General features: G+C 39.4%; 2 protein-coding genes across 6 annotated transcripts in view; one reads left to right on the forward strand and one right to left on the reverse strand.

Annotated features, from left to right (window-relative positions):
- LOC143207374 (trehalase) overlaps positions 1-793 on the forward strand; it is a 60,936-nt gene extending 60,143 nt beyond the window's left edge. For all 5 annotated transcript variants that reach the window (XM_076420770.1, XM_076420771.1, XM_076420772.1 and 2 more), the window contains one exon: positions 1-793. This exon is cut by the window's left edge and continues 8,594 nt beyond it. The gene's annotated coding sequence lies outside the window, so the exon portion shown is untranslated.
- On the reverse strand, positions 334-13,873 carry LOC143207369 (leucine-rich repeats and immunoglobulin-like domains protein 1). The gene is made up of 14 exons (XM_076420760.1): positions 13,350-13,873; positions 12,114-12,185; positions 11,902-12,045; positions 11,477-11,614; positions 11,239-11,394; positions 10,867-11,154; positions 10,649-10,792; positions 10,334-10,572; positions 9,687-9,833; positions 9,212-9,529; positions 8,841-9,122; positions 8,253-8,528; positions 7,876-8,181; positions 334-6,899 (listed from the first exon to the last, which is right to left on the reverse strand). Exons 1-14 carry the CDS (start codon positions 13,589-13,591, stop codon positions 6,775-6,777), a joined length of 2,877 nt encoding a protein of 958 aa, XP_076276875.1. The 5' UTR covers positions 13,592-13,873; the 3' UTR covers positions 334-6,774.
- Positions 13,874-14,332: the final 459 nt, after the last annotated feature.

Raw genomic sequence — 14,332 nt, forward strand, 5'->3', positions numbered from 1 at the left:
CTACATAAAGATATTGTTTGTCATTACATCTTATAATTATACTGGGTGCTTCTTTCTTTTGCACAGTAGCGTACATGTATACGTGCACACAGATGAGTGTAGAACCAAGGTATATGATGCGCAGGCGTGTCATTTGAAAGTTTTAAAAAAAAAAACGTCTATACAGAGTCCGTCTTTTTTTTCTATTATATGTAATTATGTATCTGTAACTGTATATTTTAACGAAGAATGCTCTCGTTTGGTAAATAAACGATCAAAGAAAAACTGAAAGAGGGAACGTCGTGGGAAATGATTAAGGGGCGCGCTGTTTCTGCCACGAACGGTAGACGATGCTGTCTGATCGAATGATTATTTATATTTGTTTACAATATCATGTAACAACAAGGAAAAATACTGAATTAAACGGGGATACCTTATTTGGTGTATCACACACGGGCACGAGCTGATCAACGTTCTCGCGATAGATCCTCTGTTTATTGGCAATACAATGTAATACTTGTCATTGGTAAGTTGTTGCGCGATCGGCAACCGTTCGAAAAAAAGTATTTCGTCGCTCGGCGGCGAACACTTCCGAGTTCCGCGAATCGTTCGCGAATCCTCCGCGTTTCGCAACTTTCGTTTCGCAACGTGATTGCACGGTCTCTTGGAACGGAACGCTGCGCCGATAACACCGAAGAATGGATCGATCTACTACTGCACAAGGTACAAACGAACGAAAAATGGTGTTGTTAATCCTGCAATGGCACACTGGGACCACAGCCAAATTTTAATTAGATTTCTTCGATGGGTTTCAGCGCTGGGCCGCCGCATTGCTAAATAATTACTAGACTGCGGATTTCATGCATTTATGGAAACAATGGGTAAACACAATTTAAAGCAGTGGGCATATGAGAAAGATTTCAAGACATCAGTGTGTATTAATTTCAGCTTAATCAGATAGTTAAAAGAAGAATGCTAACATTTTTGATTTTTCATAAAGATCCTGAGTCTAATAATTACAAACACACCGACCCTTTCAAACTTCTTTCGCGAGACGATACCAATTAGCTGCAAGTACTTGAAGAAACTTTCGCAGAATTATCAGAGACTGTGTACCATTGCAGGATTAACGATAATGGGTAGAGATCGCGGTTTTCAACGTGCACTAAAATACACGTGCACACGTGTAGTATAAGAAATTAATATAATTGCATTATTAAATTTGTATTCAATAAAGTACTAAGCGTATTTAATATTCTGAGAAGCGATTGAAAGTATTGTACGAGGTATTATTCAGTTTAATAAAATGAAGAAATTTTTCAGGAAGAAAAATTCGGTTTTCGAATTAGAATAGCTCCGAATGCAAAGAGTTGATTATTACACGAATTGACATGTAGATTCGTTTGATACACGTGTACACGTGAAATAGGGACCTCTAATAATGGGTTAAACGACCACTCGCATCTCGTTGAACCAATAGCAGTTGGTGCAACGATTTCTTCACCGATTTCGAGTGATTTTGAACGCATATCACGCGTTCACTGTCGGACTTTCGTATTTACCGCCCACGGCGCCGAAGAGAAATCCTTTTCTATACAAAATATACAATAGTAAAATATTACGTAAGATTATTGAGTCGATCCGTGTTGTCATACTTCGTACGTCTATCATTACCATGTTTGTCGATTTCTATCGCAACATTAATAGATAGCATTTACAAAAATTTACAAATGTTACCTGTCCCATTTGCCATAAGCGTACCGAAGAAAATTCCGAACGGCGATCGAAAAAGACTCTGCTTGTGTACATATATGTTGTTTCGAACGCGAATTTTCCACCGTCTCTTCGATATCATCGAAATACAAGATCTAGAAAAATATATGTGTGTTTGCGCATTGATCGTGGGTTTAACTCGCGTTTAGAGAGAAACGCAACAGAAAAGAAGCTCCCCGATTATTTATTGTCTTATCTTATACTAAAATTAATAACTGAAAGATGTTCATAGAAAATTTCTAGCATTTTTCGTTTTAGACCGGATGTATCGGCGTTGTTGGTGTTTCGTCTCGAATCTCGAGTTCAACGGACGATGTACGCAATGTGTTCTTCTTTTTATCTTTGATAAATGTCGCTCGTTCGTGGTATTTTCTGATGTGGCTTTGTATTCATATTATTTCATATACACGTACTTTCAGTGCGTGCCATTTTAAGTACGCAGGTACACGTGTACGATTTCACGTGCATTAATGCATCCTCATTTTAATTCGTATAATTTTTGGAACACTGATGTCAATTTATGTGTCGAGAATGTGGTTTCACAAATTTCGCGGTTGTTTGTACAATAATAAATTTAAACATCTGAGAATTTTGTAGAACCGGCAAGAAAGTATTTAAGCGCATCAACAACAGTACCAGAGTAGCGTTTTCCAACAGCTAAGAATATTATTATCCCAAAAGGAGTCGTTTATCGTCAAAACATTAAAACATATAACAGAGAGCTAGTTGATTACATATTTTGAAATGAATGAAATTAGTGTTTTCCAAATTAATTTTGCTAAAAGCTGTATTCTTTGAAATTTAACTATTGCATTTTATTTTCAAATCGGCACGAACTTGAGCAATCATCTGATATACTCATATTTTGCTTTCGAAAATTAGTAACCGTATCCTAAAAATGAATACGAATTAAAATGCGGACACGTTAATACACGTGCATTTAAATATACGTGAAATGGTACACGTGTATCCGTGTACTCTCTTAACACTAAACCTACCGAGCCTCAAAAGTAACTGGTACACATGTTCCCTTATAAAAATGACAAGATTGATTTTATTTAGACTTCGTGCCGCCCCTATTGCGATACGTGCACTACTAAAGATATCTATACAATCGTTTCTTATGAAATCAAGTTTTATTGCTTTTCTAATTGTAAAATACAGGGTGACAAGAAATAACGGAGTTAATCATTTCTTATTATAATTCTGTCAAATTGACGAATTTTGAAAAACCAAATAAAAGCAACCATAGACCTGCGCCGGGTGTGGGATCGAATGACGTCAGAAGAGCTGCGGCCCATTGCCGAAAATTTCAAAACACGTTTGAGCCTCTGAATCGGCTCAAAGGGTGGCCACTTCGAAACTTCTTAAATATATGAATACTAAAGGTCTATGTTATGGTTGTTATATCATTTGGTTTTTCAAAATTCGTCTATTTCACAGAATTATAATAAGAAATGTTTAACTCCGTTATTTCTTGTCACCCTGTAAAACCTGGAACCGGTCATTTTGATTTCGTGTTGGTAGGTTCAGTGTTAAAATGACACGTACCGAAGTGCGCGTAAGTACGTGACATACACATGTATTTAAATACACGATCTCTACTTTCAACGTTACGGACCACCGGTTACAATATATCTCGAATAGCGAAACGTTCTCAGACTCGAAGATTTGTGCTTCCCCGTTCAATGTTCTTCTCGCGGCGCGTGTTCTCGTCTCTATACGCGGCGGGGCAAACAAAAAGATATCACAAATGAATTCGAAATCACGAAAGTCACAAAAACAGAAACAGAAAAGAAGCTACTGTGATTTTCTCAAAGAAGATGCTTCTGTGATTTTTCGTGATTTCGTGATCACTGTGTTCAGTGATCGGCGTATTATCGCTCGCTTAACCGTTAAAGTGTAACCGCGCGTTACATACACTACTCGCGCGCGTACATACATACATACACTGACAAAGTACGGACACACACGGACGAGACACGAGAATATACTTTTTCTTTCCAATGATTCTCGTCTCTGCGAATGATATTAGGATACTGAACACGCGAACGCATGAAACTTAATCTAGTTGCTAAAGCGTGTCGCGATATAGTTCGTACCGCCCGCGTAGCAATGATTGATTGAACGGCAAAAATCATAGGATCATCCTGTACAGTAGCGTTTCGGGATATTCGATGAATTTCGCACAAGCAATTCGATGACCAGTGTCGAGCATTATAGTTTCAATACATAGTTTTTAGGGATTGCAATACCGGTATTTCGTGCTATTTTGTAATTTCGTGAAACCGGTATTTACTAAAGTAAAATACCGGTATTTTCGGTATTAGCTATAAATAATAAATATTTTTTTGGGGGCATCTACTCTTATTTGAAATACGTTCGCCGCTGAAATCTGGATTTAGAGACTTCTGATTGATTTGTGCAGAAAAATACGTTCAAGGCTTAATGACAGTTCAATAGATGCATTATGTTTTTAACAATCACATTTCAAAAGTATGAAGTCAATAAATTAGTTAATGTTTTTTTCTATTAAACAACTGTGTTTTTGTACCTTCATGAAAATTCCTAATGCCGGTATACCGGTACAACGTTTAAAAAAATACCGAATACCGGTATTGTATTTTTAGTCCAGTATTGCAATCCCTAATAGTTTTATATTTGAAATGTAAAATCATTTATAATCGTCCAAGGACATACAAGTCTACAATAATTTTGCTACTTGTCGACGGAAATATTAAAAGAATTTACATCACTGCGTTTCTGTATAAAAAATTGATAAAAATCTAACTGTTGTAAGTATGACTAACAGTAATATATCGTCATATGCATAAAAAGAAATAAATCTTGTATAATGAAAATATTCTAGGTCAGAAGAAATGCCTCGGTTTTGGAGTTAATACAGTTTCGAGTGCAAAGAGAGTTAATTGAACACTGAATTATTTATTGCTGATATTGGCAGGGAGATATTCGAATGTTTTGAAACGCTACTGTACGCTACTCGATCGATCGACCGCAGTACGGATACGCTACATCCTATGAAACCGAGCGCGACATACTTGTAAAACTTTAGTAAATATAATACTAAAGGTAAAATCGTTGATGAAAGCTGATGACTAGACTGCGGATCTCTTTGCGAAATAAGAATCGTCTGCACATCGATTGCAAGAAAGAAAATCTTTTAAATGCTCCAACAATTTTTGAATTTCACCTACTCGAGTTTTGCTACAAACACATAAAGATATCCGCAGTCTACCGATGACGATAGTGTATTAGGCGTGTACTCGAATGTAGGCGGGGGCGTCGGTACCTATCGGTAAAAATGAGCAATCGTCTGCGACGAATAAAAACCTATTCCGGCGCACTCGTTTGAAATGGCATTAATGATCCGGCTACTAGAGTAAAAAATAAAGGGGAAGACTAATTATCGCGACGCTTTTACGACCGAGCACTTTGGTGCGAGTAAATTCTACATACGCGTGCACACATGTATACATCAGAATATACATATATGTATGTATAATACACACGTACGTATTTTCGTCTTCGATAAAAATGTACAATAATATAGTATCGGTGTGCATGGGTGGGGGAGACGTTGTGTATATGTGTTTCTCTTTTTTTTCTTTCTCTTGCCTTTTCATTTTTCGTTCTTTTTATAGACAAAGTCACATTGTTCGGGCGTTATAAATATAACCGTCTCTAATAGTATCGCGTAAACCTAAAATAAATATCTATCACAAAGGACTGGTCTATAACAATAAGTGGCTCTCGTGGCTTACGACTTAATATCCCGCTTGTTGTATCGTACTTGGTTGCTCTTGTTCTCGAGATGATGCAACATATTACGACAACTCTTTACTCTAAATATTTACAAACTATACGTAGTTGTTGCTCTTTCGAGCACTACCGACGGCGAAGCAACAAACTGCTTAGGACACTTGATTCCGTATTTTAAAAAACCATTTAGCCATTTGAAGAAGATATAAAAACAGAGGGACGCCAGCCAGTGCAGCCGACAGTCCTTTCGTTCCTCTACAGGGTGCACCACGAATCGTGACAACGTGAAAATGTCTTTATCACATACAGCATGATTTCAAAAGAGCTTTCACGTGGTTATATCAAATTTTTTGTAAAAAGAAAAAATAAAAAAAGTAATTTTTTTCCGAATTCGCCTTGAAATCCTCTGACAGATAGGCGTAAAAAAATTATAGGTGTATTTGCAAGAAAAAGAGTTGTCGAAAAATTTGCTATAATCACGTGAAAGCTCTCTTGAAACCATGCTATACCTGAGAAAAACATTTTCGATCGGACTGCTGATAACAGAGTAATCTCTACTGGTCACGATTCGTGGTTCACCCTGTAGATCAGAGCCGGGCAACTTCTTCCCCGCCGTCGCTGCGCAACCCCCACCGGGGTTTGCTGTTTCTCCCACTCTTCACTTCTAGCTTGCCTTCAGAGCCAGAGAGCTGGCGCGGCGCGGCATACTGTTTCTTTCATAAGTCCGAGTGGTGGGAGACGCTGGTAGGCACTGAGAAGAGGGGAAAGAAGCGGTGTGCGGCCCGCGGGCCACCAGTTGCCCGGCTCTCTTTGCTCTAGATCTAGATTCTAGATCTTGTCTAGATGTGCGGGCATCAGTCACATCGATTGTGCTCGATAGGCAAATAGTACTCTGAATGGTACTTTCTGTCCACTGCGCATTCGCGACACTTGTTGCGGCAGTAAGTACGACAATGACACGCGTCTCTCTCGCTTATCACTTGTATGTACTTACCCATATCCGTGCGTTACGCGATTAATATATCGTAAGTATGACAATAAATACTATACTACGCAACGATCGGGAAACCGTGAAATCTTCCTGGTATCCTGATCGGTTACTGCGATACTGCGATTGTTCGTAAATAATCGTTCGTTTTACCCGAACATTTTGAAATAAGTCACGTCCACTCATACAAGAAACGCGACGGAATCGTCGAACCGATTCAAACCAATTCGCGCACACCGCAAAGATCGCTGCGTTCACACTGCGCAGTCATCGTTCTTCGTATCATGCCGTTCGTGATTCGTGTACCGCAACAACGGAGCACCACTGTTCACCGCTGCCGTTTCTTCTTCGTTGTGTACGGAACACGTCACTACCTCCCCTAGAAGCAAAATTCTGTTAAGATACTCGTAAAGTAGGTAGAGGAAACGTGGAACAAAAAAGAAAACGAGCCACAGTCGAGACACAAGAATACAGGTTTTGCACTCCAAATTTACCTGTTTAGTAATCAATTTCAACCTTTCACAAATAGAGTATTTTTAATAAGTTTTTGTAATAAAAAATATACATCAAATACTTATTTAAGAGTAATTACTAAACTGCGGATCGTTATGCATTTATGGTAAAATTGAGTAGATGAAATTCAAAATTGTTGTAATATTTTAAAAATTGAAAATGTCGATATATGAGTTCTCCTCTATTAAAATGATTAAGGGAAGAGATAACATTCATTTTGGTTTCTATTTTTTGCTATCGATGCAGACAACTTTTATTTTGCGTAAAGGTCCGCAGTCTAGTAATTACCAATTCATTAACTTTGTAATGTGTAAAAACTGTGTGCAAATATAATATGTATATCCATTGTGGCCATATTCTTATTAGTAATTTTAAAAATGAAAGTACATATGTATATTAATCGAAATAAATAAATAATTAATTATTAATATTTTTAATGGGTGAAATTGATTTGCAAAAGGGTGAATTTGGAGTGCGAAACCTATAGACCTCGTCGACGAACGAACGACAACGATTAAATCCGTGTTTGTAAGACACATATTTATATTTTCGAGATATTTCAAGTTTTAAAGGACATCGTGCAATGTAAAAGCATGTCTTATTTGAATGTATACAAGTTCTCCGAGCGTTCCAATCACCGTAAGCGATAAAGAAGGATAACGAGAATGTACAATTACTTCGGACAAAAACAGTGTTAGTCGACTGGACCGATCGTGCCTTAATATGTTAAGTTGTCAAACGATTTTCACAATTGGATACGAAATTAGTTGTACTAAAGTATAAATTAATACTCCCGTAGAGATCTTAAACTGGAATAAAATGTCTAACATATTCATACATACCAGGCAAGCACAATTGTAACTGATCGCTACTAGGATTGGTACTGTCTCCCATACCACTATCTTTGCTGTGCTGCGAGCTCGTCTCTAGGTATAAATGCGTCTGTGTGTCCGGTGCTGCAGCGGCAACCACTTGGGTCGTTGACGGTTGCGCGTTTCCACCTTGCGCGACGGCGTTCAGACGTCGTCTAGTTTGATAGATTATAACTACCCATATGATGGACGTGAAAACGGCGCAACATACCACGGTGATTATTATTAAACCCAGCATGTCGTCTTCGTTCACCGCGGCAGGAGTAGAAGTAGGAGCTGCAACGACAAACAAAGCATCAGCAAAGGTAAGTTTTATCCATGATTTTATTTAAATCCTCCCGACTTACCGGGTTTCACCGTCAGGTGGGATGCACCGACGACGCTGCCTAAAGAATTGCTCATCTCGCACTCGTAGTTCCCAGCGTCGCTGGCCATAGTATTCACAATGATCAACAACTGATCCTCGGCCGTGAAGAAGTGCCGCTCCGTAGCCTGCAATGGATTTCCATTCTTGCGCCAAGATAACTTTGGTCTGGGCATGCCGCTCGCCATACATTCCAACACGATCGAACCACCGACCATTATTTCCTTATTCTCCATCGGTTTCACGAACGACGGAGTTTCTGTACGACAAACGATAAATGCTCGTTAATGCTAACGCTACCGGATGGTTAACGTACTCTCCGTGCCTCACAAGAAGTCTTTGAAGAAGCTTCGACCAATTTCTAGGTCTTGTATTTCGATGATATCGAAGAGACGGTGGAAAATTAGCGTCGAAACTTTTATCTTCCATCTAATGTCGACGTTGCAAACTTCAAAAGGGTGTTTCTCAAGATAAAAGTCTACACTATCGTGTAATAGAGTAAGACTTCTTGTGAGAAGAGGACAAGCCACGCGAATACGTAGCAACATTTAGGAGGCAAGCGGACGTTTACCTAGTATAGTGAGCGTAGCATTCGCGACGATAACGCCGGCGAGATTTTGCGCGGTGCAAGAATAAACACCGCTGTCGGCGGTTTTCGCGTCGACGATGTATAGCACATCATCGGTCGGCATCATGTGCATTCTTCTCTCTCTCGCCGCTGGAAAATCATTCCCTCCATCCTTCTGCCAAGCTATTTGCGGCGATGGTTGCCCTTCCGCGGAACACACCAGCCGAGCAGTGCTTCCGGCGGTTACGCGAATGTCGTGTGGAATTTTTGAGAACGATGGATAAACTATGAAAGAATCAGATCGTAAGTTAACACGAATTTCTCTAGATTTTGGTAACCTTATCTACGATATACAAGAAACACACGTGACTCACTTAAAATGCTGAGTTTCGCTTTCGCGGAGTACGTTGTCCCGTAAGTGTTTGTAACCGTGCACTGGTATTTTCCAGCGTTCGCGCGTGAAACATTGGTCAAGTGCAAAATAGAGGATGCCTCTGTGACACCGCTGCTTTCCATGGAGTCAGTGTTTATTTGCAAATTGCCGGTTTCTACTTCGACGTTGTCGTGCTTCCACGTGAACTGCAGGGGCGCGTTGGCCGTGCTGGTCGCGCGGCAAACCAACGTCACGTTGCCCCCTTTGATGCCCATTTGGCTCTTGGGTTCCTCGATTATCCTAGGTTTAGGGTACTCGTCTGTACCGGTACGAGTTAGCGTTTTATTAATCAGTTGTAGCTATAATATTCTATTGACGAGAACCCGTCTTATTGAAAATGAACATTTCAATGAAACGCATACATCGGTTTGACAATCGACGTCTTTACAGTTTCGTTTAGGAGCAAGCATACTAACCGCAGGTAAAATTCTTGTGATGAAGTTGCGTCAGCGCCATGCCCTGCAACCAATCAGGGTATCCACAGTACACTTCTGTGTCGCTGTACCTGTGATCACGTAACCACATGCTTAACCACTGTAAACCGCAATCACAGACCAAGGCTCCTGTGCGTAACGAGAAAAAGCAAGAATAAGAGTTAAAATATTCTTTGATCGATCGCAGAACTAATTTCGATACAGTTCTCGCTATTAAGGTGGTAGACTCGTTTCCAGGATAGCAAGGGTGCGGGATGCGCCTTCTCATTGCTCGATAATGCAAAGATGGGGGTTTTCAGTAGTCAAAAGCGCCAGATAAAACATCAATCTAGACCGCAATCGCCCTCAAAAGTCCTATTTTTACGTTTACGAGCCGTAATTTGCATTATTCGGAAGCATAATAAGCATTTTCATAAAGCTGAGACAGCTGCACGCTGCCGAATAATGCGAATTACGCCTCGTAAACGTAAAAATAGGACTTTTAAGGGCAATTGCAGCCTAGATTGATCTTTTATCTAGCGCTTTGGACTGCTGAAAACCCCCATTTTTGCATTATCGAGAAATGAGAAGGCGTTGAGTCTGCCCCCTTAACAGTGAGATACCCTCGAGTCCCTAATTTCAACACATACTCGAGTTCATCCTGAGTTTGCTTAAACTGGTCATCGATGCAAAAGCATTTTCTTGAATACTTGTTACATTGTTCCCAGTTAAGTCTAATTCAGTTACACTGCTCAAGTCGGTAAACGCTTTCTTATTGACCGACTTTATCCCATTATGCGCTAATCCAAGTTTCCACAATTGTCCTAGCGAACCGAAAGCGCTGTTGGTGTCCTCCACCATGTAGGATATTTTGTTGAAGTTGAGTTCCCTTTAACAGAAATAAATGTGAAAAGCCGATCGATTTGTAAACGAATAAACGATTCTCTGAAGGTGCTCGCGCTTACAGTATTTGTAAATTTGGCGTTGAACTGAAGGCGCCGTCTGAGATTTCCGTAATTTGATTGTGGTCTATTTTGAGCTTCTCCAGCTTCTTTAGGTACTCGAAGGTATCCTGTTCGACAAAAGCTATTTCATTGTGCGATAAATCCCTGCAAATAGGTTTTAAATTGTATTTTATACTGTTCTCCTTACGTTAATAGAAAAGAACAAAAGTGTTACTAACAACTCCACGATTTCCTGGCACAAATCCCAAGCTTGCGTTTCAATCGTTTTTATTCGGTTATGCGAGAGTGTTAACTTTTGCAAACCGTCTAATCCAAACATGCTACCTTTCCTAACGGTAGTCAGAAGATTGAAATCTAGTTGCAGAATCGCCAAGGTTTTCAATGGCCAAAACGCGCCAGGTTCCAAATTCTCGATTTTGTTTCTCTTCAAGCGTAACTCTTTCAAATTGGTTAAACCTTTAAAACTGAGTCCCAGAATTGTTTGCAGTTCATTTCGATTTAGTTCTCTGTAAAATCAGCACACTTTTAATTCCTGCGTTCGTACACACAGACCGTTTGTTTAATCAAATATAATACAGATAATTTCTTACAGTATACGCAATGCTTTCAAATTTGTAAATAGGTCTTTGTTTGTGTCGAACTTCAATTGCGTCAAATGATTTTTGTTCAAACGTAATTCTTCCAAAGAAGTCAAGTTATCCAGGCTTCCATTTTCTATCGCTCTTATTTGATTCATATTTAGATTCCTATAAAGAATTTTTCATTAAAACGTGTCTGTATCAAAACTATAGAATGGATAAACAGAAAGAAATTATAAAAAGTCCGTACAAATGTGTAAGGGAATTTGGAGCAAGGAAAGATCCATGTTTAGCGGTACTTATTTTATTCCCACTGAGATCCAAGCTCTGTAGATGCGGTAAACTCAGTAATGCTGTTCCATTGATGTCGCTAATCGAATTATGAGCTCTGAAAACAAATTGATCTCTCACAGAAAAAGTTAAGTGGATTGACTCGTTTTTCCAGGATTGCAAGAGTGTAGGATGCGCCTTCTCATTTCTTGATAATGCAAAGATTCGGCAGCGTGTACTCTCCGTGCCTCACAAGTTGTCTCCTGGTGGGAATTCAAAAGGAATGTGGCAGTCAGCTGTCTGACTCGGTCATTCCGGTGTATCCCACACCCTCGCAACCTTGGAAACGAGACTATGCCGTTAATCTCGCTATCGTCGATCGAAGAAACAGAGTGGTTTTCTTACAAAGCAAGATGCGTCAGAGTTTTCACGAAGTATAAATCCGGCACTTTCGTCAATTGATTCTTATTTATTTTGAGTCCTTGTAGTTGCATACTGTCAGACAGTACAATTGTAAAATTGTCCCCAAACTTATTCCCGCTGAGGTCCCTGTAAAAATAGTTACAAAATAATTGAACGGTTCTCAAGAAAATTACAATCCGACCACTGGTACTTACAATTCCTTCAGCTTAGATAAATGTAATAACGCATCGACTTCCAAGTTGGCGATATTATTCTCCTTCAGTTCTCTGAAAATGTAAAAATTTGGATAATTCTAATTTCCAACACTTCCACTGACAATGAGATTCACACAAGTTACTTTACTATTATTATTTTCTTCGAACTGCAATAATAATCTGTTCTGTTTACATTTTTATTTTCAACACACACGAAAAAGGTAATTTGTAGACTGCAGATCTTTATGCAAAATAAAAATTGTCTGCATCGATTGCAAGAAATAGAAACTAAATCGAACGTTATTTCTTCCCTTAATGATGTTAATAGAGGAGAAATCATATATTAAAATGTTTAATTTTTTAAATTCTCCAACGATTTTGATATTCCATCCACTCAATTTTCCTATAAATGGATAAAGATCTGCAGTTCAGTAATGTGTAACATTTTCTACACATTTCAGTAGATAAAACCGCTATCATCTATTTAGGAGATACAAGTTGGCTAGATACACTGAAGGCAATGCTCTCTTCATTTAGATCCTGCTCTCCTTGACTCTAAGCTGTATAAAGCAACAATAGTCTGTCCCTGTGCATATTCCCTTATATGGTCAAGAACTCCTGCTAATGTATATGTAAGTACAAGACTACCATTATCCTTTAACCATGTAAGGAATGAAAGTAAAGCTTCCTACACACAACTGTGATCGAATGTTCTTTAGTATCACGACTGAAAATAAAATTAAAGAATGCGTTCACAAATAAAACACGATTTTTCCAACCAAATATAAATTAAAAATACGTTCGTAAAACGCGACAATTTTAAAAAATCATTCTCAACAACATCTTCGAAAATGTTGAAGTGACGAGCGACGGATAAGAAATTGGCGGATTAGTAGCTGCAAAAAATAACGATCATTTTCCGTTCGATAGAACGAATGTATCAAACATATGTAATGTTTCTGCTACAAATTCCTGTACACTATCTTATCTACGATAGATCGTGTTACAGCGAATATGCGTAGCATTTAACTTTAAACCTCAACGGTTTGTCGCACGTAACGCGATCGGGGGGGAGAATGAAAAGAAAAAAGGGAAGAAAAAAAAAAACGAATACAAACGATCATAAAATTTTAGCCAGCGTTAGGGGGGTATTTCGATATGTTTGATTGTCGTGAAGGACGGGGTCTGATCACCTTTCACGATTCTCGATGAAATAACGAGCGATTATTTACTCACAAGATCTCTGTCCATGGTGGTAGACCGCTGGGTGCTCCGATCAATTGTAAGTTACCGCAGTCGACCACATTCCCAAGGCAGCCACACTCCACAGGACACTGATTATCCTTGCCACCGTATAAGATCGAATCGGCACTCGCAACACTTGCAGGAATAACGCACAATATCAACAATAAAACGGTGGTCCATTCGCGCATCCACACGAGACGACGTACGAGGAAAACTTGTTCCGAGCGCGACATCGTACGCGCCCTCGTATCGTTCCGTTTTTAATACTTATTTCCCGTATCGCCGACGATTTTCCCCATAGCGGTACCGTAGGACAAGCACAGTTTCCTTCGCGACACCATCACCGTACGAACGAAAATACCCACGCTTTCTTATCGATTCAAAACAAACTCGTTCGACTCTCAAAAACTCTCCGGCCCACACACCATGATGACGCCTACAGACTGCTACAGACCGATTCTCGAGACTGATGATTGCGCGAGACCATTCTTTCTCTCCCTATTCCCTATTCACAAGCAACATTCCAATGATTCCAACTGCTGTGTTACTAGACACCACAGCTAGTGACATAGCACTTTGCCCACATCCGTCATCTGCAGCATGCAGTCATCTGGTAGACGATGTAATCTTGGAACAAAGCATGTTATCTGAAGCCGGATATAGATCCGGTCTGATAAGGTCCAAATAAACTTGTTGACTTCTACATACATCGCATTATTTTCCGCTCCTCCGTGGTTCATTGCAGAATAGACTGCATTGATTGGTCCGAGAAAAGATTCAGGCTTTGCAATTGGCTATTTCGTACAGGTTGACATTTCCAACCCGTCTTGTTTAATCAGACCATAAATTTGATGTATCACGACTTCAATGTGTACCGAGAACGAAGTAATGACCGATTAAATTTGTTTACCGTTTTCGATAGGGCGACAGTGCTATCGCAAACCTGTAGATTGCCGTGTAGTGGTGTAGATAGG

The sequence above is a fragment of the Lasioglossum baleicum genome, chromosome 3 (genome assembly GCF_051020765.1).
Source record: "Lasioglossum baleicum chromosome 3, iyLasBale1, whole genome shotgun sequence".
In the NCBI taxonomy this organism is placed as follows: domain Eukaryota; kingdom Metazoa; phylum Arthropoda; class Insecta; order Hymenoptera; family Halictidae; genus Lasioglossum; species Lasioglossum baleicum.

Excerpts from the sequence above, each read along its gene's own strand:
- LOC143207369 (XM_076420760.1), bottom strand. The coding sequence starts at position 13,591 with ATGTCGCGCTCGGAACAAGTTTTCCTCGTACGTCGTCTCGTGTGGATG. Across the intron at positions 9,530-9,686 it reads TCACAAGAATTTTACCTGCG|ACGAGTACCCTAAACCTAGG; the intron begins GTTAGTATGCTT and ends GTACCGGTACAG. Across the intron at positions 6,900-7,875 it reads GTTACAATTGTGCTTGCCTG|GGGAGGTAGTGACGTGTTCC; the intron begins GTATGTATGAAT and ends TTTTGCTTCTAG.